This window comes from Zalophus californianus, chromosome 8, assembly GCF_009762305.2.
Source record: "Zalophus californianus isolate mZalCal1 chromosome 8, mZalCal1.pri.v2, whole genome shotgun sequence".
NCBI classification, from domain to species: domain Eukaryota; kingdom Metazoa; phylum Chordata; class Mammalia; order Carnivora; family Otariidae; genus Zalophus; species Zalophus californianus.
The window spans coordinates 35657037-35684399 of NC_045602.1; the positions used below are offsets into that span (position 1 = coordinate 35657037).

The window sequence follows — 27363 nt, forward strand, 5'->3', positions numbered from 1 at the left end:
AACTTAAAAATATACAAAGGGAATAAAGTTTTTCAACTTGTTCTGGAGATACACAAGCAAAAACAGTTTGTTGATAATAGATTGGAAGGGAGGTCAGGCTACAGAATACTGTTAGGGCCTAAACAAAAAAGCGGAAGAGAGAATGGTGTAGAACAAACTGATTTATAAAATTCTAAAGAGGAAGAATTGATAAGTGGGCACAGAAATGGAGACAGCAAGCTTATTTATGCCATTTTCTTAAACAAAATCATAGCTGTGGGAAGAAAGAGAAAGGTGGTATCTGGAAAGAGGAGGAGTTAAAAGTCTCTTTTTTTTTCCCAAAGCTTTTTTGAAGATGGACTTGTGTTTATGTACTGAAGGAAAAGAGGCAGTAGAGATGGAGAAAAATGGCCAGATTAGAGTGGCTCAGCTGGAGTTCCTGAGAATACATTTTGATAAACAAAACAAAAACAGGAAAAAAAAAAAACCCAAACCCCCAAACCAGCAGAAGAGCTAAGCTTTTAATCAACGGAAGGAAGACAGTAGGAAAGTTCAACCTCTTTCCCCATACCTCCTCACACCATTGAGAAAAGCCTGACTCAACAAAGCTTCAAATACTATTTTCTGTTATATACCCCTTCTCCTTGCTTGCTTTCAAGGGAAAATAAATATCAATAGGAATCCCCAGAGTAAAATCAGACAGTCTGGACAGGATAGATCTAAATTTCAGCTTCCAGTAAAGCTTAATTTTTTTCTCTTTTGGAGAAACACTTTTTATTAAGAACATCTACAACTGCTCAAATAGCTACAGTAAGAGTAAAATTTCTAAATGCATTATCTTGGAATGAGCACAATTCCTTTTTTATCAAGATGTCCTTTTACAATATTTTTTTCTTGTCCCTAAGGTATTAATATAACTAAAAAAATTAAGGAAACAATTTAGTGTAAGGTTCTCCTACTGGACATCGAACAGTTTCATTTTTGGGTTACAGAAAAATAATTTAATGTCCTTCGAGGTCATTTAGCCAGGGTGCTCATGGGTGGTGCGAAGTAGGTTTCAGGAGACCTGTTTACCTTCTCACGCTGTCACCTTTGAGTCAAGGGAGTCCGACAGCTACTAGCCGAAAAGGGGCATCTGCCCTAAGTAACTCCATTCTGCTGCCCTTTTACCAAGAGGCTTACGCATTTCCAGCCTACGACAGGCCACCTGCCCACGTAACTCTCTGGAAAGTGTCCTGAGCTCTAAGGATGCCACAACGGCCCACTCTAGCGACGTGGGGTTCGCGGAGAGATGAGTGCTAAGACTCCGATCCTCGGAGACTGTCTCGGTACCTTGCAGGAGAGCCACCTGGAGAGATCGAAGAAGGTGTTGATGGCAGCTACTTCTAGGTCTCAGCAGGGTGTCCATTCACCAAGGGCGTCTACACCGTCCCGCCCCCACCCTCCCCCCCAACCTGGCCACCCCCAGCACCCCGCAGAGGAAATGCCGAGACCCCATCCCACCCTACACTCAAATTACTAAAAGAGGCGACGCTCCCCCGTCTCTCAGACCAATAGAGCACCGCCTAGGAACCTAACCGGCACTCGGTCGCGCCCCTCCGCGGGGCGGGGCCGGGTGGCGGGAATATGGCGGGTCTGCGGGTCAATCTCAGGCGCCCTTGACTAGCTCTCTGGTGCGCCACCTACCTTGCTAGCCAGGGGCCCGGCACGCTGCGCGAAGGGGCTGGAAGGAGCGGTGACGAGTGCTTGGCAGCGCCAATCAGCACCGAGGAGCCCGGGCCGCGCCCAATCAGGACCCGGGCGGCCGCGAAGAGGGTAGGTTGTAGGCGAGCAGCGCATGTGGCGGACGCGGAAAGCTTGGGACCTCACCTGCTGCCGCGACTGAGCCGCCCACCTCGCTGCTTCCCAGGCGCTCTACACCACGATCCCTGGTGCCGGCTTGAGGACGCCAAGGAGGCAGGGGGCCAACGGGGCTGACCGGCGTCGGTCCGTCGGGTTCGCGGGCCGAGCCTACGAACGCCTCTTGGCAGAGGTTGCGGGGCCACCCCCGCTGCTGTGCCATGACCGACTCTCTCCGCAAAGGGGACTCTTCCTCAGCGGTTGCTGCAGAGAGAGATGAAAAGCCTCTTAGATCGTGAGACGAGTTCGGGGTCGGCCAGTTAGGGGCACTTGGCATCAGGCCGCCGCGCCTTCCCGGGCTCGTTCCTTTTGCCCTGTGAGGGAGGGAGGCCTAGTTCGCCTCCGGGCGCGCGGCGGGGCGGGGGGGGGTGGCAAGGCGGGGGTCTGGGCGGAGCGCGCGCAGACGGCATGTTCCTGCGGAGGCCGCCGGCCCTGGCCTCCTGGCTGGCGGGCGCGGCGGCGGCGGCGGGGCGCGGGGGGGCGCAGGGCGGGGGCCTGCTCGCCCTGCTGGCCAATCAGTGCCGCTTCGTGACGGGCCTGCGTGTGCGGCGCGCGCAGCAGATCGCGCAGCTGTACGGCCGCCTCTACTCGGAGAGCTCGCGCCGCGTCCTCCTCGGACGCCTTTGGCGCCGGCTGCGAGGCCGCCCTGGCCATGCCTCTGCCTTGATGGCGGCGCTCGCTGGCGTGTTCGTGTGGGATGAGGAGAGGATCCAGGAGGAGGAGCTGCAGAGGTGAGCCGTGCGGCGATGTCGTTTGTGTTCGCTGGGGTGGGGGCCGGTCAGGTTGGGAGGTTGGCACGTCGAACCCTGGGGCCTGCCTTTTGGCTCAGTGTCTCCCGTTTACCCGGTGGTACTTGAAGTGGCGTTGCAGTAACTTGATCCTGTTTTAGCAAATCACGTTTTTATTGCTTCTCTGTGTTAATTTCACTTGTCGGGCTAGAAATAACGAAGTATAGGTTAGCGTAGGAGGGAAGACTTTGAATAGGGAGCGTGACACTGAAGAAATAACGTTGTAAAAAATAAATTAGATATTGAAGGTAACCCATTGTTCACGTAATCTCTAACTCATCCAGAAAGGTGCAAACTCAAAATAGGTTTTAAATTTGACCTAAGGGTATGGTTACGCAATTACGAAATTACTTCATTCCTAGTGGGATTTCGTGAGAAATGCCGGGAGAGCTCCTTTGTTACCGTGACTCTTGTGGCTGGAAGGGATTTTTGTCTTCCTCAGATAAACCGGGGCCTCAGACATTTTAACTTGGCAAAAATTAGGTCAGATTTTTGCTGCTTTAGCTAGAACTTAGGAAATACTGTTTCATTAGCCTCTGAAATCACGCTGTCATCATCATCAAAACTTGTGTGAAAAAATGCAGTACCACTGATTGAATTTGTTAATCTGTGGTTTTAAATCTGAGCCCTTACAGTTTTCAAGTAATCTCATGATTTAGCTCTGATTTGATTTAGCTCACTTTACAGTGTCTCTCTTTCCTTTTAACCGATATTCCTAAACTGCTCTCCCCTCCTCCTAAATTTGTGTTTCCTAATAAAACTTTACAAAAATAGGTGGTTGGTCCTAGACTGGTTTTCTGATTCTTGCATTAGTAGATATTATTAGTATATAAATAAATAGAAAATTTACTAGTCACTAAATGTCCACCATGAGGATATAAATTTAAAATTATAACAATCTTATTCACAAAAATGTTAATATAATAAAGCATGATAGGGAGTTTGCCTAATTTCTGTTAGTATTTTGCAACTTGTCCATTGGTCTAATGAAACAGGCTTAGGTGTGAGAATATTTATGGGAGGAAAACTTTTAAATTAAATTATCAATTAACTTTGAATTTTCATTTTGTTTTTGATGATGAAATAGCCTTGTTCCACCGTAGTCAAGTTTGAGAGAAAAATTCCCAGGAAGTGGAGAAAGACCAGAAAAGGGCTCTACCTGGTGCAAAAGAGAGGGAAGATGGTTTTGGGTGGGAATGGAATAGTGTTGGGGGCCTAGGTGGTAGATGACATTCTTTGGCTTACTTCATGTGTTTTTATGGACAGTATATCCTGGAGCCTCCATTTAGTAGGTCTGCCATTAGCAGGAGCTAGAAAAAAAAACCGAGATAAAAAATGAATGTGGTAAACATTTGAGGCAGTAGTTACTACCCACTGTGGCAGAAACAGACCAGTTGATCACCAGGCCCCATGTTCATTCTATTTCCCTCTCTTACCTTTTTTGGCTGTCTCTGAAACTTAGGGGCAGTTCAAACATTTTTTATTCAAATCCAACTCCTGAAAAGGTATTGCTCTGTTAACCCACTTGGGAATATCATAAACACAGATTAAGGTCAGGCCCAACACATAAGGTGCCTTTTTGATCCTCCAGAGTTATTTAGCAAAGGCTTTCATTTACACTTCATTTTCCAGGTCAAGCCTGAATTCAGTCATATACTTAAGATTGGATGGTGTCCATTTTGCGGATTTTAAAAAAATGCTTGTTACCTTCTAGGGCGACAAATATGCTATTAACTGTATCTTGATTGTAAAGTGGTTCTGTGGGTTTCTCATGTTTCTAATATTTTGTCTTTTATTGAATAAAATATTTTGGATTCAGGTTAATTTTCTTTGCTTAAGTATTCAGTTTAGTTTAAAGGAGCCATTGGTGGGGCTCCTGGGTAGCTCAGTCGTTAAGCGTCTGCCTTTGGCTCAGGTCATGATCGAGCCCCCCCATATCAGGCTCCCTGCTCAGCCAGGAGCCTTCTTCTCCCTCTCCCACTACTCCTCCTTGTGTTCCCTCTCTCGCTGTCTTTCTCTCTGTGTCAAATAAATAAATAAAATCTTTAAGAAAAAAAAAAGCCATTGCTGAGGTTGTCATAGCTAGTTTAGAATATCTTTTTTTTTTTTTAAGATTTTTATTTATTTGAGAGCGAGCGAGCACGGGCAGGGGGAGGGGCAGAGTGAGAAGCAGGCTTCCTGCTGAGCAGGGAGCCCAACGCGGGGCTTGATCCCAAGACCCCAGGACCACGACCTGAGCCAAAGGCGGACACTCAACCGACTAAGCCACCCAGGGGCCCCTAGTTTAGAACATCTTAGATTTTGTTCTAGTGAAAGGATTTTGGGTGGCTTCCATAATGGAGCACAATTGAATGTGCCTCAGGACAAGTGCATTTTTTTTTTCCATTGTATAATAGAAGAAGAGCATGATTGTACCATGGCCACTAAATCACAGCATTTGGTTTTTCTGTGCTGTTTCTGTACCGTCTTGTCCTGGTACTCTCTTTGAATGTGTGCTTTAATGTGGTATGTGTTTTTTCTTGAGTACTATTCAGAATGAAAAGGAATAATCACTTTCAATTCTCTTGTGCTTAAGAACATCTTCACAAATAGAATCTCATTTATCTAGCAACAGCAAGAAAATTTGATAAAAGAAGTAATTTGTACAAAGTGACTTTGATTGATGGGGGCCAGGTGTAGAAATTGGGTCTTTTAATGGTTGGTCTAGGATTCTTACCCAATTGGTTTCACTTAAGTCAAATAGAGTAACTTTCAGTCACTATTTTTGGTACAGAATCACTCGTCCTGTGAGCCCACGGCAGATCTTACGGAAAAATACAATAGTAATTTTTTATTGTTTTGGAACATTAAAAAAAAATTACAGGAGGGGCGCCTGGGTGGCTCAGTGGGTTAAGCGTCTGCCTTCGGCCCAGGTCATGATCCCACGGTCCTGGAATTGAGTCCCACATGGGGCTCCTTGCTCAGAGGGGAGTCTGCTTCTCCCTCTGTCTTCCACTCCCCCTGCTTGTGCACGCTCGTATGTGTGTTCTCTCTCTGACAAATAAATGAATAAAATCTTTTTTTATTTTTTATTTTTTAAAGATTTTATTTACTAATTTGACAGAGAGACACAGTGAAGAGGGAACACAAGCAGGGGGAGAGGGAGAAGCAGGCTTCCCGCCGAGCAGGGAGCCCGATGCGGGGTTTGATCCCAGGACCCTGGGATCATGACCTGAGCCGAAGGCAGGTGCCCCAATAAATAAAATCTTAAAAAAAAAAAAGTTACAGGAACAAAAAGAGGAAGGAAGTTAAGAAATATGAAAGGCTAGGGGAAAATGTTCCATTAACCCCTCCTCTTTTTAAAAAAGTTACAGTCCATTGCTCCAGAAATTTGAGTAAATAAGTGCCAGTAAATTTCATAAAGAAAACTGTTTCCCATTTTTGTCTCTTCATGGCATTCAGAACAATTTTAACTTTTCAGTATGTTATTAAATGATCAACAAAAAATCCTTTTTCTTTTTTGCCACTGTCACTTAAAGATTTTTTTACTGACATATCCTTCGATCATCAGAACTACATAAAACCTGACGTGAATTTTTTATATTGTCTTCATTATTTTACCATTAACTAGTTGGCCCACAATTGCAGTGAACTAGCTGATGTCTTGTATTTTTTTTTTAAAAGATTTTATTTATTTATTTGATACACAGAGAGCGAGAGCGCACACAAGCAGGGGGAGCAGCAGAGGGAGAGGGAGAAGCAGGCTCACCAAGCAGGGACCCCGATACGGGGCTCGACCCCAGGACCCTGGGACCATGACCTGAGCCGAAGGCAGACGCTTAACGACTGAGCCACCCAGGCACCCTGATGTCTTGTATTTCTTATGTCTCATGACAGTTAAGTATTGAAAGTCCCTAACTTTGACAGTAATTTGGAATTTAGGGAAGGGATTATGTGAAATGAGGCAGTTGTCTTGCTGAAATTACCAGTTACAGGGATGGCTTCATTTGAATCATTTTGGACCTTTATATCAAACTCTCTATACTGATGTCAGGACCTCTTTCCTACATGAGCCAAAACTGGTTATACTTATTACTCTGTTTTAATAGTTTTATGCCTTCGGCTTCCATATCTTTAAGTCCAGCCTTTCTCACATATTGAGATGACTAGTTTTGGAGAAAGGGAAGCATTGGGTGTCTTTTCTTGATCCTCTTACTAATCCGCTGTTACTATTTGGGAATAATCTCTTTTGTCCTTTCTTATTATTTAAGTCTCAGATAACAAGGTTTAGACACCCACCCTGTCCAAACAGGATTTGGCACAGCAGGCTAAAGAGATGTACGGTGAGAAGTTTTCCTTCTTCCACATACATGCCCACTTTGGGCACCTGTGTGCTAATTATGTCTGTTATGTCAGCGTTTAGAAGTTGAGACCCTTCAAAGGTTGTTGAATCTGGGGACAAGAATCATTTGTATTTCATGATGCAGTCTTGGGCCAGCATTTAGACTGTGTTATTTCAAGAATGAATGTCATTCTTCACAGAACATTTTTCTCCCCCTCTGGGGACTTAGTCTCATAATTTTAATCAAGGCCACCTAGTGACGTTTAATTATATAGGAGAGGTTGATTAAGCAGTGGGTCTGAAGCTCTGTACCACCTCAGAAGGCCATTAAAAATATTGCATATAGTCATATAGTTTAATTTTCTTAAAATCTTATTACTATGTAATTTTATGAGTCCCTGATGTAATTTTATTTATTTTTTAAATATTTTATTTATTTATTTGACAGAGACAAAGCGAGCGAGGGAACACAAGCAGGGGGACTGGGAGAGGGAGAAGCAGACTTCCTGCTGAGCAGGGAGCCTGATGTGGGGCCAGATCCCAGGACCCTGGGATCATGACCTGAGCTGAAGGCAGGCACTTAACGACTGAGCCACCCAGGCGCCCCTCTGATGTAGTTTTAATAAGGCATTTCTCCCCTTCTTCATTATGTGATAAGAATGACATTCAAGGGTGGTCCTTAATTTTTATTGAAGAATGACTTACTAGTCCGGAAAAGTGTCATAAATTGGTGCCATGTGATGCCTGAATTGTTCTCTAAGCAAGTCTAGCTGTGGTTTTGCTTTTGCTTTCTCATGAAAGATCCTATTGTGTATTATGAAGTTCCTTCCCTATTTCTATATGTGTTTGCAGTGGTAGCAGTGAATCCTGTTTTGCAATTTTTAATTCAAATTAAATTTTTTAAAAAATGGTTAAACTTTTTTCATCAGAACATCAGTATAAATTGTATTGGCTAGGGTTCTTCATTGCAAATGAAGCTGATACTGGTTCACTTAAGCCGAAAGGCGTTAATCAAAGGGATTAATTAAAGGTGTTAGGTCACCCCAGGGCATTGACAAAAAGGCCAGAATACAGGTTGGCCAAGAGAACAGCCAAGACCTGCTATAGGGATAATCTCCTCAGGGCAGTGTTGCTGGTTTTGTTTTCCCTAGATTGGTTGCACTGCTGGACACTCAACTCCTTCAAAATCACTGAGAATAATCTCCAAAAGATCCTGTGCCTTGTATTATTTCCTCAAGATTCATACCCTCTACCAGAAGAGTCTAATTAACCTCACTTAAATTAGGTGCTGTGCTCTAACTGCTAGGGCTTGAGAGGGGCCTGTATCCCACCTATTTTGGGATTCTCCCGAATATGACAAGATTTTGGGCAGTCAAAATGTCCCCTGTATAAATATTTTCATCAAAGTCCACAAAGTTTAAAATTCAGAGAAATGGAATTTTAGAGCTAATAAAAACCTTCAAGAAATAATGTCCTAACTTTATAGGTGGAAAAAGTGAGGGCTTTACAGGTAGAATGACTTGCATAAGATGACACAGCCAGGGGGCGCCTGGGTGGCTCAGTCGCTAAGCGTCTGCCTTCGGCTCAGGTCATGATCCCAGGGTCCTGCGATTGAGCCCCACGTTGGGCTCCCTGCTCCGTGGGAAGCCTGCTTCTCCCTCTCCCGCTCCCCCCGCTTGTGTTCCCTCTCTTGCTGTCTCTCTCTCTCCCTCTCTCTCTCTGTCAAATAGATAGATAGATGATAGATAGATAGGTAGATAGATAGATAGATAGGATCACACAGCCAATTGGCAGAGCCAGGACTGGAACACAGATCTTTATAGTCACCATTACTTTGTGTTGCTCTAAACTTTTAATCTTGGGTTACCAGTATGACTTTGAATTTTTGGCTTTTAAAGTAATGTGTTAATGTAATCTTTCAATAAGGACTTGAATTATTGGGGCCTACTTTCATATTTACTCAATTTATTCAGTAAACATTTGAGTGCCTGATGTTTACCAGGTACTTGCTAGGAGCTGGAAATACAGATATGAAAGAGACTGATTCTGGGACATTAGGGAATTCATAGTTTAGTAAAGGAGGTAGATACAAAGATGGATTAATTATAATGTGATGTGTGTCTGTACAGAATAAAAGTAAATGTATATGGTCAACTCTGCCTGGAAGTTAACCTTGAACCTTATGTATTTTTGAAGGTTGAAGAGGAGTGGGCATTTCAGACACAGTATATTAGTAGTTAGTGTCTTCTTCAGTCTTGAATAGCAGGAGTTGTATGTGATAGCCAGCAATCTTTGTTTCCTAACTGCTATTTAAAGGTTAAGGGGAAAATACAAGCCATGTTTTTTTTGTTTTTAAGATTTTATTTATTTGAAAGAGGGAACGAGAGCACTCGTGTGTGTGAGGGGGTGGGCAGAGGGAGAGAGAATCTTTAGGCTCCATGTGGGTAAGGTTAAGATTCTCTCTCCCTCTCCCTCTGCCCACCCCCTCGTGCCCTCTCTCTCTTTGTTTTTTTAAAGATTTTATTTATTTATTTGACACAGAGAGAGACAGCGAGAGAGGAAACACAACAAGCAGGGGAAGTGGGAAAGGGAGAAGCAGGCTTCCCACCGAGCAGGGAGCCGGATGTGGGGCTCGATCCCAGGACCCTGGGATCATGACCTGAGCCGAAGGCAGTCGCTTAACCAACTGAGCCACCCAGGCGCCCCTCGTGCCCTCTCTTTAGAAAAAAAAAACAACTTAATGTTTCAGATATTTAAAAAGACTTTAACATGAATGTTACAAATGCACTTACATATTTTTTAAAGAGTTTATTTATTGATTTTAAAAGGAGAGAGAGCGCACATGCAGCAGAGGGGGAGGGAGAGGCTGGGACAAAGACGCCCAAGCAGACTCCCTGCTCAGTGCAGAGCCCTATGCAAGGCTCCATCTCAGGATGCTGAGATAATGATCTCAGTCAAACCAAGAGTTGGTTGCTTAACTGACTGAGCCACCCAAGCACCCCCAAATAGTTATATTTAAGAAATAAAATATAGGTAAAGCCTCCTCTCTACCTTTGCCCAGTTGAAATCTCCTCTGTCCCCCAGATTATCTATCCCAGTTAGTTGTATTGAATTCCTTTGTCTTTATATGTATACGTCCCTAAAAGGTATAAAACAACACAAAAATATATGGAATGTTTAATAATAATAAATATCTTGAATGTTTTAAAGCTTTAGGCAGTTCTGAACAAAATACTAACAAGTGGAATCCAGTAATATATAAAAAGGAATAGGAACAGTGGGATTTATTTTAGGAGAGCAAGGTTAGTTCATATAAAAATCGGTTTAATACTATACCTTAATAGAAAAGAGGACAAAAACCACACGGTCATCAGTATATGCAGAAAAGCATTTGACAGTCCAACCTCCTTTCATGATAAAAGAAAATAAAAAGCATTCAACAACTGGGAATAGAACGAAACTTCCTCAATTTGATAAAGGGCATCTACAAAAAACACAGCTAACATAGTTTAGTGATGAAAACCTAAAAGCTTTTCCCCTGAGATCAGGAATAAGACAAAGATGTCTGCTCTCACCACTTCTATTCAACATTGTACTCCATGTTTTTGCTAAAAACTGCAAAAGATCATTGCAAGAAATTTTAAAACACATAAATGGAAGATCTGTGTTCATGATTGGAAGACAATATTGTAAAGATAGCAATACTAGTCAAACTGATCTGTAAATTCAACACAGTCCCTGTCAGAATCTTAGCACACTATTTTGTGCCAATTGACAAGCTGATCCTGATACTTAGATGGAGATGAAAAAGACCCAGAATGGTCAAATCAGTCTTGAAAAAGGACAAAGTTGGAGGACTCACTCTTCCTGATATGAAAACTTAATAGCAAGCTATAGTAGTTCAGATGATACGGTACTGGCATAAGGATAGATCTATAAATTGTTGGAATAAAATTGAGAGTTTAGAAATAAACCCTTAAAACTTATGGCCAATTGATTTTCAATAAAAGTGCCAAGACAATTCAATGGGGAAACAATAGTCTTCAAATGGCACTGGGACAACTGGAGATGCACATGCAAAATAATGAGTTTAGACCCTCTACCTCACACCATACACAAAAATTAATTCAAAATGGATCAAAGTGTAAACTAATACTAAAACTCTTTTTTCTAATACTAAAATTCTTAGAAGAAAATAACAGATGTCAGTCCTTATGACTTTGGATTAGGAAGCGATGGGTTTCTTAGCTGTAACACAGAAACATAAGCAATCAAAAAGGTAGATGAATTGGACTTCATCAAAATTAAAGACTTGTTCATCAAGGGTCGCTATCAAAGTGAAAAGACAACCCACAGAATGGGAGAAAATATTTATAAATCATATCTGGTAAGGGACTATTATTCAGAGTATATAAAAACACTTTACGATTCAACAATAAAAAGACAACCCAATTTAAGAATAGGCAAAGATTTCAATAGCTATTTCTCCAAAGAAGATACACAGATGGCCAATAAGCACTTGAAAATATGCTCAGCATCATTAGTCACTGGGGAAATAAATCAAAGACCACAATGAGATATACTTCTCACACCCACTAGAATTGCTAGAATCAGATAGTTATTGTCTAATAACAAGTGTTGGCAAGGATGTGAAGCATTTGGAACCCTAATATATTGTTACGACTATAAAATGGGGCAGCTGCTTTGGAAAATAATTTGGCACTTCCTCAAAAGGTTAAACATAGAGTTGCTATGACCCAGCAAATCACTCTTGGGAACCTACTCAAGAGAAATGAAAACCTGTGTCTACATGAAAACTTCTATGCAAATGTTTATAGCGTTATTATTCATAATAGCCAAAAAGTAGAAACAACCTAAGTGCCCATCACCTGATGAATGGATAAACAAAATGTGATATATCCATTCAGTGAAATATTCAGCCAAAAAAAGAGGGAACAAAGTATACCATGAATCAACCTTGAAAATATGCTGAGTGAAAAAAGCCAGATACTAGAGACTATATATTGTATGATTCTCTTTATATGAATTGTCCAAAATAGGCAACTTCATAGAGACAGAAAATAGATTAGTGGTTGTCAGAGGTTATGGGGAGGCAGGACTAGGGAGTGACTGCTGATGGGTATAGGTTTTTGCGGGGGGATGGTGAAAATGTTCTGGAATTAGTGGTGATGGTTACACAACCTTGTGAGTATACTAAAAAACATTGACTTGTAAACTATAAAAGGATGATTCTTATGGAATGTGAATTACATTTTTAAAAGAGGGAAAATATGTAATTGTTTAAGTTTTATAATCAACCCTTGAGGTGTAGGTCTTGTTATTATCCTCATTTTAAAGATTAAGAATAGAGACTAAGGGGCGCCTGGGTGGCTCAGACGGTTAAGTGTCTGCCTTCGGCTCAGGTCATGATCTCGGGGTCCTGGGATCAAGTCCTGCATCGGGCTTCCTGCTCAGCGGGGAGCCTGCTTCTCCCTCTGCCTCTACTGGCTGCTTCCTCTGCTTGTGCTCTCTCTCTGTCAAAAATAAATTAAAAAAAAAAAGAATAGAGACTAAGTAGTGTTTTAGGTTAATGAATGTTGGACTGGGATTCAAACTCAGGAACTTGAGTTTTCACTACACTTTATACTGTTTTAAACCCACACCACTCTTTTTTTTTTTTTTTTAAGATTTTATTTCTTTATTTGAGAGAGAGCTCACACACACAAGCAGGGGGAGTGGCAGAGGGAGAGGGAGAAGCAGGCTCCCCATTGAACAGGGAGCCCGATGCAGGGCTTTATCCCAGAACCCTGAGATCATGACCTGAGCCAAAGGCAGACGCTTAATTAACTGAGCCACACAGGCACCCCAACTCACACCATTCTTACACAAGTCATTGTGTGGACAAGGATTGACTACAACCAGCTGCACCATTCCTTTTATTTTTCTTTTCGCAGATCCATTGATGAAATGAAACGGTTGGAGGAAATGTCACATATGTTTCAGTGCTCTGGAGTTGAATGCCACCCTCCAGAACCAAAATCACAGAGAGAAGGAAATGAAGATTCAGGGGGCAAAGAACAGCCATGGGAAATGGTGATGGATAAGAAACACTTTAAGCTCTGGCGGCGCCCTATTACAGGCACCCACCTTTACCGGTACAGAGGTGAGCCCAGCTTGGCTGCCTTGCAGGTGTTTTCTGTGATTGCCCAGATTTGCAGGACTTTTGTTCTTCATACTCTCTAAACTGTTCTGGTTGTTGCTCAGAAAATTTGCCATGGTTTCCTGTTTTTTGTTTTTCTTCTCCCAGATGACAAGCATCTCAGTGTCTTCATTACTATACTTTGCTGTAGGTTGTCTTTGTCTTACTTTGCTGCCCCAGTATGATGTCTAGTTTCTGAATCTGCCTTTAAGATCTGTCAGTACTCTATAATTGAAATGCAGTTAAGCGATAGGAATAAGGTGAGTGATGAGGGTGTGGCAGACATCTCTTGTTCTTTCTTGTCATTCTAGTTTTTGGAACCTACACAGATGTGACACCTCGGCAGTTCTTCAATGTTCAGGTGAGTACATTTTTCTTCTCGGATTTGGAGCTTCTAAGCCTAGAAATCCACTCAACTACTGTCCACATGAATAATTTCTTTGACTCAGAAGACATGGTTTCAGTACATCCATCTATCTCTGTACCCTTCATCTCATGTCAGATAACATCTGGGTAAACATTGGGCTTACCATTCTTTGTCCAGTGGGGATGAGACCAATTCTGTCCTCTCACAGGGCTGTTGGGAAGATTAAATAGAGGAATGTATTTGAGTGCTTTTAGTATATTTTATAAGGTTTTATAGTTATTTTCTTCTAAATAATTTTAAGGGCAGGTTACATATGTGGCCCTTTATTCCAAAATCCTTCAGTGTGTATTTCCTAAAGTTAGACATATTCTCTTAACCATGGTGTCATTATCAAAGTCTATAAATTTAACATGGATGCAGCTCTCAGTAATCTTCTGCTTGTATTCTGGTTTTTATCTGTTGACCCAATGATGTCCTTTGTAGCATTTTCCTCTTCAGTACAGATCCAGTCAGGATTTAGGAATCTGGAACATTTCCATAGTGAAGGTATTTATTTAGTAAAGATGAAGAGTATCTCTTCGAAGACTGCTTTCTTCCTTGGGAAACGTATGAAAAGGGGAGATGGGATCACCCAGAGTTCTATAAAAAAAATTATTTTCCTTCCTGGATATTTCACTGTTCTGTCAGGCTTTCTGGAACTAATTGATAATTGTAACACCCACTAGTAATACGCAGATGCACACTTCCCCCCAAGCACTGAATTTTACCAATTTATTTGGTTGGTTTCGATGTATATGATATGTCTTATTCTGAAATTCCCTACTTACCAGTCATGCTAGAAATTAAAAAATATGTTATTTGCATTTCTTTGTGTGAGGTGTCTGCTCATACTTGGGTATTTTTGTCTGTTTGAAACTTTAAAAAATTGTTTTGTCCTTACACATTTATATCATACCTATTGCATTTTCCTGAGACATGTCTATTACAGTATTTTTTTTCCTACGTTTTCCTTTGCTTTGTCTTATTTTAAGATTTTATTTATTTATTTGACAGAGAGAGACAGCGAGAGAGGGAACACAAGCAGGGGGAGTGGGAGAGGGAGAAGCAGGCCTCCTGCTGAGCAGGGAGTCTGATGAGGGGCACGATCCCAGGACCCTGGGACCATGACTTGAGCTGAAGGCAGACATTTAATGACTGAGCAACCCAGGTGCCCCCTTTTTTTTTTTTTTTTTAATATTAACTTTCAAGGTAATGCTATTGGTCTATAAGAAAGGATTTTAAAAGACTTATCTCTAGTAAACACAGCCCTGTCTTTCACATTTTGCCACTTTTAGCTCAGGTTACTGTTTCAGAATAAGGTCCTTGGGTCAGAGGTCCAAGCATCTGGAGAAACCTTCTGCAACTTTGTTTTGGATTACCTGGGTCTTCATATCTTTTCTCTTTCTGCAGCTGGATACAGAATATAGAAAAAAGTGGGATGCCCTGGTAATCAAGCTGGAAGTGATTGAGAGGGATGTGGTTAGTGGTTCTGAGGTTCTTCACTGGGTAACCCATTTTCCTGTGAGTATTTTTACTACTGTTTTTACTTTGATCACACCCATGTGGGGCATCACACTAATTCTGCCTATCCTCTTCTTTAGTATCCGATGTACTCCCGGGATTATGTTTATGTTCGACGGTATAGCGTGGATCAGGAAAACAATGTGATGGTGTTGGTGTCACGGTATGTGTGGTTACCTGTGGCTCCTGCTGAGTTACTTTAACTGTGTCCTTCATATATGTGTGGTGGGAGTTTGCATGTTCTCAGCGCCGTTATGAGTGATGCTAGGACCCCATCCATCCCAGCTAGAACATGAGTGGGCTGTGACTGGTGACCACAGTCTAGGAATATTGAAGGGATCTGTGTACGCTTTTCATTAAAGCATTTCTTTAGTTCTTAGTGTTGATAATTAAAAAAAGAAGTGCTCTTTTCTTCAACACGAAGCCTAATGAGCCAGGAATCACCAAGGAAACTCACTTTGTTTTTAGAACTTAGTCTGTATTAACTCATTTTAGTGACTCTTCTGTTTTATTTTAAAAATTAGAGCCAGCTTTTTAGATTTTCCTCTTAACTGTAGCTCTCATGCTGTTTTCTTATTTGTAGACATTACTAAGAGTTTCCTTAACTTTTCTCCTTACCAGTGCTGTGGAGCACCCTAGTGTTCCAGAGTCTCCAGAATTTGTAAGGGTCAGATCGTATGAATCCCAGATGGTTATCCGTCCCCACAAGTCATTTGATGAGGTGAGTTTTACATCGTCCAAGAGAGGATGTGTAGTGGCTTTGGGGTTTTCTCAAGGAATGCCTTTTGTGTGACCTGAGAAGGGCAGTGGTTCTCAAACTTGGCATGCATCAGAGTCTGCTGGAGCTTGTTAACATACAGTGCTTAGGTATGACCCAAGGCTGATGCTCCTGGTTTGGGAACCACTGCTCTAGGGTGATATACCTGGAAGATCCCCCAGGACAGAGTACTAACGACCCACTGACTCCCATTCATGGGAGAGACAGGAGAAAACTGGCCTGTGGTTAGCAGCATTCTTTAGGAACTGAAGGGAGCACCTTTTCCATCAAAATTTCACTACAGTGGGCAGAACACTTAAAACTTTTCTGGACTTTTGTTTCCTTATCTGTAAAATGAGAGGGTTAGACTAATCCTGTCAGTCTTCTTTAAAATTCTGTTGACCTTTCTTTGAGAAGAATATTTTTCTTCAACTTAGGGAGTGTTTTATTTATTTTTTTTAGCCAAATTGCTATTGAGTTTACATATTGATTCCACTGGTTGCTGTTTTTAGTTGTATTTCACTTTATAACTAAAGGCTTTGTTTTCTCCCCATTACTTTTGTTTTCATGGTGTATGAATTGTGTACTTTAGTATGGTTTTGTTTTCAACAAGTTGTTCTATTTATACTGCCTGAAGTGGGACTTTAAATGTGATAGAAATGGTGGTTCATTTCAGTCAGTGTGGTGTTTGACTCTCAACTGGGAGATCTGTGTGTTTACTTGTATAGTATTTTTAGAGCAGTGTTTTTCAAACCTCAAATTGCTCCCCATTAGTGGAAGACAAAACTATTTTAGCGCTTTATGACCAGCTTAAAAAAAGAGAATACATAGGATAGAAATCATCCGAGTGTAAGCATATTTCATGAGACTTTTGTTTAGTTAGATAAATATGTATGAATGTGTGTGTAGGAGGCTGAGAGAGAGAACTGGTTGCAGTGTAAAAAGTATTATTTACAGTGTGTCATAGTTAAAAATGTTTGAAAGTCCTTACTTTAGAAGATCGAAAAGAAGCAAGGTTACTGTCCATGGCTAGTCCCCTTTAGGAAGTGGAGCCTAGGTCCGGCTGGAGATAGTGTGGGAGGCAGACTTAGGCCTCACTTTTTTCCTTTATATTGCTTTTGAAATTTGGACCTTGTCCATTTATTTCCAATTGAAAAAACTGAATTGAGTTCCAGCATTGCTACCTTTAGAAATTGTGACCATGAAGCAGCTGAAGCATCGTTTCGCACCTAGCAGAGTGTGTTGCATCTAAGTAGGGATAAAATAAATAATTTTTCAGCTGAGGTGGGGGAACAGTAAGAGTTACCTATAAAATTCTTTTGGTATATTTGTGGCAAGCTCTTACGAAAAAGGTAAGATTTGAGTTGGTTCTTATGAAAAGGCAGACTGGATGGATAGAGGACAACAGGAAGTGTAGGGGACATGATATACCTAAGATCAAGACAGGAATGAGCCGTGAATATGTTCAGAGACTCACCACTTAGAAAGGACGGTTGAGATTAGCGAGGAGTGACTAATTACATTGACCATGTACAGAGAGTATTTGAAAACCAGGCAGCAGCATTTGGACTGCCAGATGGGATCCTTGAGCCAAGGTATGGTGTTTTTTTAACTTTTTATTAGGGAAAATTTGAAATATATATGAAAGATAAAGAAGTAGAATAGTATAATGAACCTTCTGTGTCCATCCCCAGCTCCAACAGTCATCAGTTCATGGCCGTACTTGTTTTATCTGTATCCTTTCTTGTTCCTTTTCCTGCTGTCCTGATTATTTTGAAGCAGTTTCTAGCTTCGCTATAGAAGAAGTTTTCTGTAGATACCTAAGTGTTTATCTTGAAGAGATTTTTGAAAACATAACCTCAGTGTCCTAATAATCCCTAATACCAAATAAGCTAGTTAGTGTTTGAATTTTCCCAATTGTCCATGAAATTTTTTTGAAGTTGGTTTATTAGAGTCTGGATCCAAATATGACCCAGACACTAAAATTTGTTCATACTATCTCTTGAGTCTTTTGAAGTCAGTAAGTTTTCCCTCTTTTTTTTTTTTTTTTTTTTGCCATTGTATTTGTTGAAGAAGCAGGGTTCTTTGTCCTTGATGATTGTGTGTGTCCCCATAGTATCCATAGTGTTATTTAACATGTTCTGTCCCCTGCTGTATTTCCTGGGTATTGGTAGTTATTGATGAAACCTAAGGCTTAAACAGATTCAGGTTGGTTGGTTGTTTTGGGCAAGATCACTTTATTGGAAAGCAGGTGATGTTTGATTGTCTCTTTCTTTGTGAATTTAGAAATTATTATTGATCAGATCCATTATTTCATTAGTGTTATAACAAAATGCTGATTCTGTAATTCATTTATTTCCACTTATTAAAGTACATTAAGGAAAAATTTTCTCACCGTTTGTTTTCCTTTAGTTTACTTAGGAAAGGGAAGTAAGAGAAATGGTTGATTTTTTTTTTTCTTTTATTTATGAGTTTGAAAATAATGAATTGGTTCTTTCAACCAGTGATCCTCCAAAGGTTAAGTTTTGTTTTTGTTTTGAAGAAGTAGCATTAGTCTTTGCTGTAGAAGAACCAGTAGAAGACTTCTATAGGTATATCAGTTTTTAACATGTTTGGTTAGTTCTAATCCATTACAGTTATTTTTTTTTTAAGATTATATTTATTTATTTAATTGACAGAGAGTGAGAGAGGGAACACAAGCAGGGGGAGTGGGAGAGGGAGGAGCAGGGAGCCCGATGTGGGGGGCTTGATCCCAGTTCCCTGGGATCATGACCTGAGCTGAAGGCAGTCGCTTAAGCAACTGAGCCACCCAGGCGCCCCATTACAGTTACACTTACTGAGACTCAAATTGCCCCAGTATTGGCCATTAGGAGCCTCCTTTTAACTGGCTTGTTCTTTTGACTTGACCTCAGGGGCTCTCTTGTTTCTGGTGTTAAAAGATATCCTAGGTTCATCCTAGGATACATGTAGTATGGTTTTAGCTGTAAACCTGGAAATTAGCATTTCTTTAGGGAGCCCTGGTTCCTTTTTAGAGGATGTCATTTAAATTAAACCAGGATTTGGTGGAGCATGTGACTCTTGATCTTGGGGTTGTAAGTTCAAGCGCCATGTTGGGTGTAGAGATTACTTAAAAATAAAATCTTTAGGGCGCCTAGGTGGCTCAGTCGGTTAAGCAACTGTCTTCGGCTCAGGTCATGATCCTGGAGTCCTGGGATCGAGTCCCACATCGGGCTCCCTGCTCAGTGGGGAGTCTCCTTCTCCCTCTGACCCTCTTCCCTCTTGTGCTCTCTATCTCTCATTCTCTCTCTCTCTCAAATAAATGAATAAAAAATCTTTAAAAAAAAAATCTTTAGGGGTGCCTGGGTGGCTCAGTTGGTTAAGTGTCTGACTCTTGATTTCGGCTCAGGTCGTGATCTCAGGGTCGTGAGATTTATCCTGGCGTCAGGCTCTGTGCTCAGCAGGGAGTCTACTTGAGATTCTCTCTCTCAGATAAGTAAATTTTAAAAAATAAAATAAAAAATCAAATCTTTAAAAATAAATACCAGAATTTGGCTTCTAGGAGTCCTCATAGCTACTGGCTTGCTCATTGTGTTTAGGCCTGAAGCTAGAACTAAGTAATAAATGTTGTTTATTTGTTTTAAGGATAAATCCTAAGTGCATGCTAATATTTTTAATTCATATTTCAGACTGGAGAGTTTTTAATTTGTATTTTATATCTTACATCTATCATCTTTTCCTGTGCTGGAAAATTCAACTCATCACCTGAGCATAACTACTCATCAGCTTTAACCTGAAATACACACACAACAGCCTCAGAATAATACCACCAAGATCACCAGTGATGGCGATTTAAAATTTGTATTTTTTTTTTATCCTTAGGATGTGTATGCAGTATACAAAATACTGTGTATTTTTTTTTTTTTTAAGATTTTTATTTATTTGACAGAGAAAGACACAGCGAGAGAGGGAACACAAGCAGGGGGAGTGGGAGAGGGAGAAGCAGGCTCTCTGCTGAGCAGGGAGGCTGATGTGGGGCTCGATCCCAGGACCCTGGGATAATGACTTGAGCCGAAGGCAGATGCTTAACGACTGAGCCACACAGCCCCCACCAAAATACTGAGTTTTAAAGTTACTTGAAATAGGTGCTGTCTTTGTGCTTTTTCCTGCTGATTCAGTTCATAGTTAGGTTCCTTGTTTTCCATTTTACTTTTGATTTTTGGATACTGCTTTTTAAATTTAATTTTGTTTTATTAAATTATGAAAAAAAACTTATGCTTCCAAAGTCAAATCTATAAAATAAGAACGATTCAGAGTGATTTTGCTTATATCCTTGTTCCTTCCTTCTTCCAATGGGTAATAATCATTTTTTGGTTTTATTTATTTATTATTTACCTACCTACCTACAGATTTTATTTATTTATTTGACAGAGAGAGAGGGAACACAAGCAGGGGGAGTGGGAGAGGGAGAAGCAGGCTTCCCGCAGAGCAGGGAGTCTAACGGGGGGCTTGATCCCAGTCCCCCCTGCTGTGTTCCCTCGCTCGCTGTCTCTCTGTCAAATAAATAAAAGCTTTAAAAAAAAAATAAAATACAAGCAGTGGTGGATGAGAACCCAGATCTCTTGACTTCCCAATCCAAGTGTTTTATGGGAAGAATAAAATCTTCCATATGTATTAACTCATTTACAGCCAGGCTTTGTGGTGGATAGTGTTAATGTTTCCACTGTACAGGTTTTACCTCTCCTTTCTTTTTTTTTTTCTTACGATTTTATTTATTTATTTGTCAGCACAAGCAGGGGGGCACGGCAGGCAGAGGGAGAAGCACGCTCGCCTCTGAGCAAGGAACCCAGCGCAGGACTCAGTCCCAGGACCCTGGGATCATCACCTGACCTGAAGGCAGATGCTTAACCAACTGAGCCACCTAGGCGCCCCTCTCCTTTCTCTTTACTTCCATAGTATTGATTCTGTATTGATTCTGTATCTCTGTTATGGCATCTATTCTGTCGATGCCATAAGCTCCTGAGGGCAGGGACTAGCACATTTTTGTTTGCTCTAAGTACCTAGCATACAGTGCCACACATGAGGCGGACATTTAAATACATGTTGAGTAAATGAATAAGAGATTAAACAATTCATTCAGGGGAAAAAGAAGATGGACTTTGGAGTAAAAGCATGGGAATTTAAAGTTGTAGTTCTGCCACGTGGAGTTGTGCCCAGTCTGCTTTAAAAAGTGCAGACATAAAAGTGGTTATCTCTTATCCCTTTCTGTGGAGCATAATTAGTTCAGATCTCTTGCGGGATCAAGACACCTGGAAATCTCTAATTCCTTGACCTTCACTGTAATAGGCAATGAGAGGGGTGAGCCAAAAAGAGTGGGTGCATAGGCCCTGTGGTCAGAATTTTGGGTTTATCTTGGCTGTCATTGAGTATGTAGGTGACCTTGGGCAAAGTTATTCTTTGTGCTGTTTCCTCCTTTGTAAAATGAGGTAACAGTACCTATGTTAGAGGATTGTCCCAAGTTGGAAGCAGTTCACTGTTAAGTGCTCTATAAATATTTGCTGTTATTAGTCATAGTAGTAGTAGGGTTTATACCGTTTTGGTAAAGATTAAGACCTTTAAACATTTGAGGGTATGTGTTGGAGTTTTCAGGAACATCCTACATTTGAAAATTCGCTGGAAGGACTCGTAGGACTCAGTATATAGTTGTACTCTTGAGATGTGTTCTCGTCATGTAGTAAGGATACACAGCTGCATCATAAGGGAAGAGGCAGGCAGAGTCTGTAGGAATCCATGTGTAGGCTTCCTCCTGCTCTCCTGTGAGAGGTCACACAGAGCACATTCTCCTTCCAGCAGCAAAAATGGAGCAACAAAGGGGCGCCTGGGTGACTCAGTCGTTAAGCGTCTGCCTTCAGCTCAGGTTACGATCCCAGGATCCTGGGATCGAGCCCCGCATTGGGCCCCCTGCTCAGTGGGAGGCCTGCTTCCCCCTCTCCCACTCCCCCTGCTTGTGTTCCCTCTCTCGCTGTGTCTCTCTCTGTCAAATAAATAAAATCTTTAAAAAATAAGAGCAACGTGTCTGCGATGTTTCTGCCCAGAGAAACCCATTAGAGGCTCAGCACCCAAGATTTTTATAGAGGGCTGGTCACGTAGGGATTCTCTACATAACATATACCAAAATCCCGGATGGCGCCAGAAAGAAAGCAGGTATTCAGCATAAACTGTAATGTTTGCATGAATAGAGAAGACACAGGGAGCCATTCTTACCAGTACACTGTTGACTGGGAATACTCTGGGAGCCAAGTTCCCCGATACCCCCTGAGGGTCAACCTTGCAGGCTGGCCTTTCTGTGGATAGCGACCTATGCGGTCTTCAGTATTAACTCTTTTTTTGCACAGGGTAAAAAAATGGCACTGCTGCCCCAGAATCAGATCATGATTATTCTGTGATACTGGATATGGAAGCTATGGTGGGTAATTCAAGTATCATTATTTTTGCTGTTTTTCTTTTCCAGAATGGCTTTGACTACTTGTTGACATACAGTGACAATCCCCAGACTGTGTTTCCTCGCTACTGCGTTAGCTGGATGGTTTCCAGTGGTGAGTGGGTACTTGTATACAGGCCCTGGAGCCTGGGTTGAGCATTTTGTTTTTCTCTAGCTCTAAATGGCAAGCAAGAGGATTAGTGCTTGTCTAATGGGAGCACTTCTGGGGAAATTAAACATCCTTCCAAATCCATTCTTGAATATTACAATGATATTGAAGCCTCTAGCTGGGCTTTGGAGGGATGAAAATTGTGGAATCCCAGAAAGCAGCATGTGCCCAGAAGGGAGTTTTGAGAACATTTGCTTAATTCCTTAAATATGGACTGTGTACATTAATGCACTTAATCATTTTTTCTTTTTAGATCCTGTTGGAGGCCATAAAATCTAGTGTAGAAAATGTGGTCGTTATAGGATAGTATTCTGGAAAAGGGGGCCACCATGTGTCTTGACAAAGGCTACACATCAAAGCTGTAACTGCACCTTTTCGTTCCAATTCCTTGCTTTAAAAAGCGTTCTTATGTGATTTTCTTTCTTCTGCTTCTCTGTAGGCAGCTTCTGATACCTCAGAGGGAGAATGGAGAGATTAGGTGTTCCTGTTTGATATTTGTCTAAATAAAATTGGCAGATATTTAGGCTATGCTACTGATAAGTGATATTTTAATCACCTAAAAGCCTTTGGGGATTTATTGGCTTGATTGGCACCCCTTTTCTGAGGATCTCAAAGGTCATGGATTGTTTTCATTTCCCATACATTTTGGGAGGCAACTATCACCTAGGTTGTCAATCAGGCTGTGATCTCTAGAAGAAGGAATTGGCTCCCTACCATGAAAGAAATAGGCCGTCTAATTTTGAGCCTACTGTTGGTTTGTATTTCAGCCTACCCAAATTTCCCCCTCTCCCACCAGGCATGCCAGATTTCCTGGAGAAGCTGCACATGGCCACTCTTAAAGCCAAGAACATGGAGATCAAAGTAAAGGACTATATCTCGTCTAAGCCTCTGGAAACCGGTAGTGAAGCCAAGGCTACCACCCCATCTTCCGAGCGGAAGAATGAGGGTAGTTGTGGCCCTGCCCGGATCGAGTACGCTTGAAGGGCTTTGGGATAAGAAGGGACAGGCTGCTTCTTAGCCCTGTCTCAGTCCCTTATCTGCTACAGAACAGGGACATGTATTTGAAGGCATCTGCTGTAACCACCAGGGCAAGATAACTCAGTAACTGGTGTCCAGTTTCATTCAGAGCCCTTATTGCTCTTTATCAAAACAGAAGGAGGCATCCATGGGGGCGTTGTCATATTCTCAGGCCAAGCATCTTGAAATTCAGTATTTCACCGAGCTAATCTGGAACAAACCTCACCTCAGGCCAGAAGGGGACAACTTTTTTTTGCTTCCTCTGAGTGGTTTCCTCTGCCAACGTTCCAGGTTCCACCATCGGTTCTGCAGCACTTGGGATTTCCTTCAGTTCTGAAGGTCCAACTGGAAAGTGCAGTTGGCTGGTTGAGTCTTCAGTGAGGGGTCACGGGGAGTGCTCTTGGTAACAGTTCTGGTGTTGAATGGGCGTGAGCTGTTGTTGGGCAGTGTAAGTGCCTTGTCCTCACCCTGCTTCTATCTTGGGGACGTCCGGTTTGTACCAGGAAATTTCTCTCTGCCTCTCAGTACCCACCCTATTGACTCGCCCTACCCAAAACAGTTTCCTTTGCATTGGTCAGTTCTTCTGTATTCATGGACTATATTAATTTGGATCATCGCCTCCTTCCTTAGAGCTCATTCACCAAGAACACTGGGAAATGAGTATTTCAGATGGTAGTTTTCTGTGTCATCAATGTTTTGATAGGGTTAATGGCAATTCTCAAAACATCACACTTTAGGTTTTTTTTTTTTTTTAACCTTTGTGTCAAGTAGGAATTGGGAAATGGAATAGGATTTCTCCGTGGTCCCACTGTACAGAAAACACCATTTTGATTCAGGCATTATTTTTCACACTTCAGGTTTGACTGGATGCTGAGGACTTGTCCATCTTGGAAGGCTAAAGGCAGAGCAGTGGGGATTGGGCCACTCCCTTGGAGCTCTCAGAGCTGTAGACAAGCCGTGTAAACAAATAGATGTAATCTTCCCCCAAATACTAATATAATGGGGATGTGGTTTATCTGATCCTCTTGTTCCTCTGAAAATTTTTTCTCCCTCTCTTCAGAGTTAAAATGAAAGCAAACTACACTGTTTGGATTAAGTCACAATCAGATGGTATCAGTTTGGCCTGGCTGATTTTGCTTTGGTCATGTTGCAATCTGACAGGAGAATAGGGATCAAGTTTTCAATACTCCCTCCTCTTTTTTCCCTAGAATTTAAATGGCTGGATTTTTCCCTACTTGCTACCCTTTTGTGTTGAAAGGGGGATCTAAACCTCAGACTGACTTAAAGCCCTTGACATTTTTGTTGCCTGTTAAGTTTTGTGCCAAGGAAATAACTGCATCCGTCTTTTCATGTCTTGCCTTCTCTGAGTGGTTGGCAGAACGGAAAGATATGTCGACCAGTCCCAGCTTCTTTTTCATGATCATTTCTCTCTTCTCATCCCCAGGACTTGACAGAAGCCAGGGAAAGTTTCCCCTGAACTTAGCACCTGTGATTGGTGGGGCATGGATGGGTGTGGGCAGAGTGTGTGAGTGCACAGGTGTTAATGAAGTGTGTGTTGCTCATGTTCTGATTTTTGGCAACTTGACTCTGTACTTGGGGTCAGTCACTTATGTCATTGTAATGATTTCACTTCTAACTGTGACATTTTTATCAAATGTGTGAATAAATATATAAAGATTGGTACAAAAGAGTGTTTGTGTTTGGACATGTGGTGGTGGGAAATCTTGTATATTGGACTAATTGTTTATTCCTGATCAGAAAGTTGAAAAGAGTGTTTCTACTCAGGGTTGGCTCGTGGAAGTAGCAGGGTGTGGTCTTCCTTGGTAGGGCTGACACACAACTAACCACTTTGCCTTGACCATGAGCCCTTTCCAGATGATCGGTTTAGCAACTGAAACCAAACCCATCTATTTCCATTTCCTTGTCTTGATATCCTTTGCTTTTAAAGAAGGATCAACTTGAGGAAATAGTGTTTGAGCTTTGCTGACAGTGAAACTTGGAAGGGAGCAAGGAAAGGAGAGGATTTGAGCAAGCCAGATCTAGGCTAGGAGGCCGACCAGGGCTCTGGCTGGAGAGGGAGGGTGGTGAGCTCACTCCACTTGACTTGGTGGGAAGTAGGGTCACACGGGCAGTTTTGCTAGAGTGTCAATTTGTTGCAAGGCAATTGATACATTAGAACTACTTTATAGAGCATAACCTGAATTTTGAGTTATGTGATTCTGCCTGTGGGAAACAGGTGAACACAAATGGACACCTGAACTATTAAAACTCTTTTCTCCAAATTGTTCTAAGATAACCACTGGAAAGCTGTCTTCTACTTGTAGGTTACTTGTTAGACGTTGTAATGCTTATGGGTGCACATGTGTCTGTATAACCTGAAATTTGGAAAGTTGGTTCTGGCCTCCGTCCTGCTACAGAGGCCCATGCACGTGGCTTCCCTGATGTGGTTCTCTAGGCTCTGTATTAACACTTCCACTGAGAAACATCTGAGTTCTGAAAGCAACATTTCCATTGTTGGACAGCTGTGTCTTTCAGGAAGTTCTTTACATGGAGACTAAATGTGCCACCTCATCGTCTACCAGTGGGTCAAGCGGGTCAAGCCCTGTCTTTGGAGCGACACAAGAAAAATGTTCCATGGGATAGTACTTCACATTCTTGAAGACAGTGCTCATGTGACCCTAACCTTTTCCCAGGCTTTATGTCACCAGCAGCTTCAAAAGTCCTCCCAACTCTGTTTTGAAAAATTAAAAGTAATAAAACCTTGTATACCCTTTCCCTACCACTGCTGGTTGTTAACTTGCTATGGTGTGTGCTTTGTCTTTATATATACACTTTGCTGTGGACTGAACTGTGTCTCCCTGATGCCCAATGTGATAGTGTTGGAGATGGGGCCTTTGGGTGATGAGATTTAGATGAGGTGGTGAGGGTGGAACCCTCCATGATGGGATTAATCCCTTTATAAGAAGACACACCAGAGGTTTGCTTGTTCTCCCTCTCCACCCTTGTGAGGACACAAGGAAGCTGTTGGCAAGCCAGGAGAGTGTTCTCACCAGGAACAGAATTGGGCAGCATCTTGATCTTAGCCTTTTAAGCCTCCCAAACCGTAAGAAATAAAGTTGTGTTGTTTAAACTACCCAGTCTATGGTATTTTGTTATGGTAGCCTGAGTAGTTTTCATGACTTTTTGAAATTAAGTTGCAGGGGCGCCTGGGTGGCTCAGTTGGTTAAGCGACTGCCTTCGGCTCAGGTCATGATCCTGGAGTCCCGGGATCGGGTCCCACATCGGGCTCCCTGCTTAGCGGGGAGTCTGCTTCTCCCTCTGACCCTCTTCCCTCTCATGCTATCTCTCATTCTCTCTCTCTCAAATAAATAAAATCTTAAAAAAAAATAAGTTGCAAACCACAATATTTCACCTCTAAACAGGAGTATGCTTTTTTACAATAATGATGTTCTTGTAACTATACTAACTAGTGGCACATAAGTAACATAAGTATCTAATATTCTTTGTTTTTTTTTTTTTTTAAGATTTTATTTATTTATTTGAGGCAGAATGAGAGAGAGAGAGAGCACATGAGAGGGGGGAGGGTCAAAGGGAGAAGCAGACTCCCTGCCGAGCAGGGAGCCCGATGCGGGACTCGATCCCAGGACTCCAGGATCATGACCTGAGCCGAAGGCAGTCGCTTAACCAACTGAGCCACCCAGGCGCCCTAATATTCTTTGTTTTTAATGTATTATTGTTTAGAGAGTATGAGTGGGAGGGGCAGAGGGAGAGAGTTTTAAGCAGACTCCACACAACGTGGAGCCCAATGTGGGGCTTCATCTCACATTCC

At 41.9% G+C, this 27363-nt stretch overlaps 1 protein-coding gene and 1 long non-coding RNA gene across 2 annotated transcripts; one reads left to right on the forward strand and one right to left on the reverse strand.

The window, feature by feature from the left end:
- Positions 1 to 722: 722 nt before the first annotated feature.
- Positions 723 to 1802, reverse strand: LOC113937017. The gene is made up of 2 exons (XR_003524461.1): positions 1666 to 1802; positions 723 to 1327 (listed from the first exon to the last, which is right to left on the reverse strand). It is a non-coding gene; the product is annotated as an uncharacterized LOC113937017 (long non-coding RNA).
- Positions 1792 to 26667, forward strand: STARD7 (StAR related lipid transfer domain containing 7). Its single transcript, XM_027620637.2, has 8 exons — positions 1792 to 2609; positions 12942 to 13150; positions 13498 to 13547; positions 15003 to 15113; positions 15194 to 15276; positions 15735 to 15834; positions 22379 to 22463; positions 23314 to 26667. The coding sequence occupies exons 1-8, from the start codon at positions 2287 to 2289 to the stop codon at positions 23496 to 23498; spliced, it is 1146 nt and encodes a 381-aa protein (XP_027476438.2). The 5' UTR covers positions 1792 to 2286; the 3' UTR covers positions 23499 to 26667.
- The last annotated feature ends 696 nt before the right edge of the window (positions 26668 to 27363 follow it).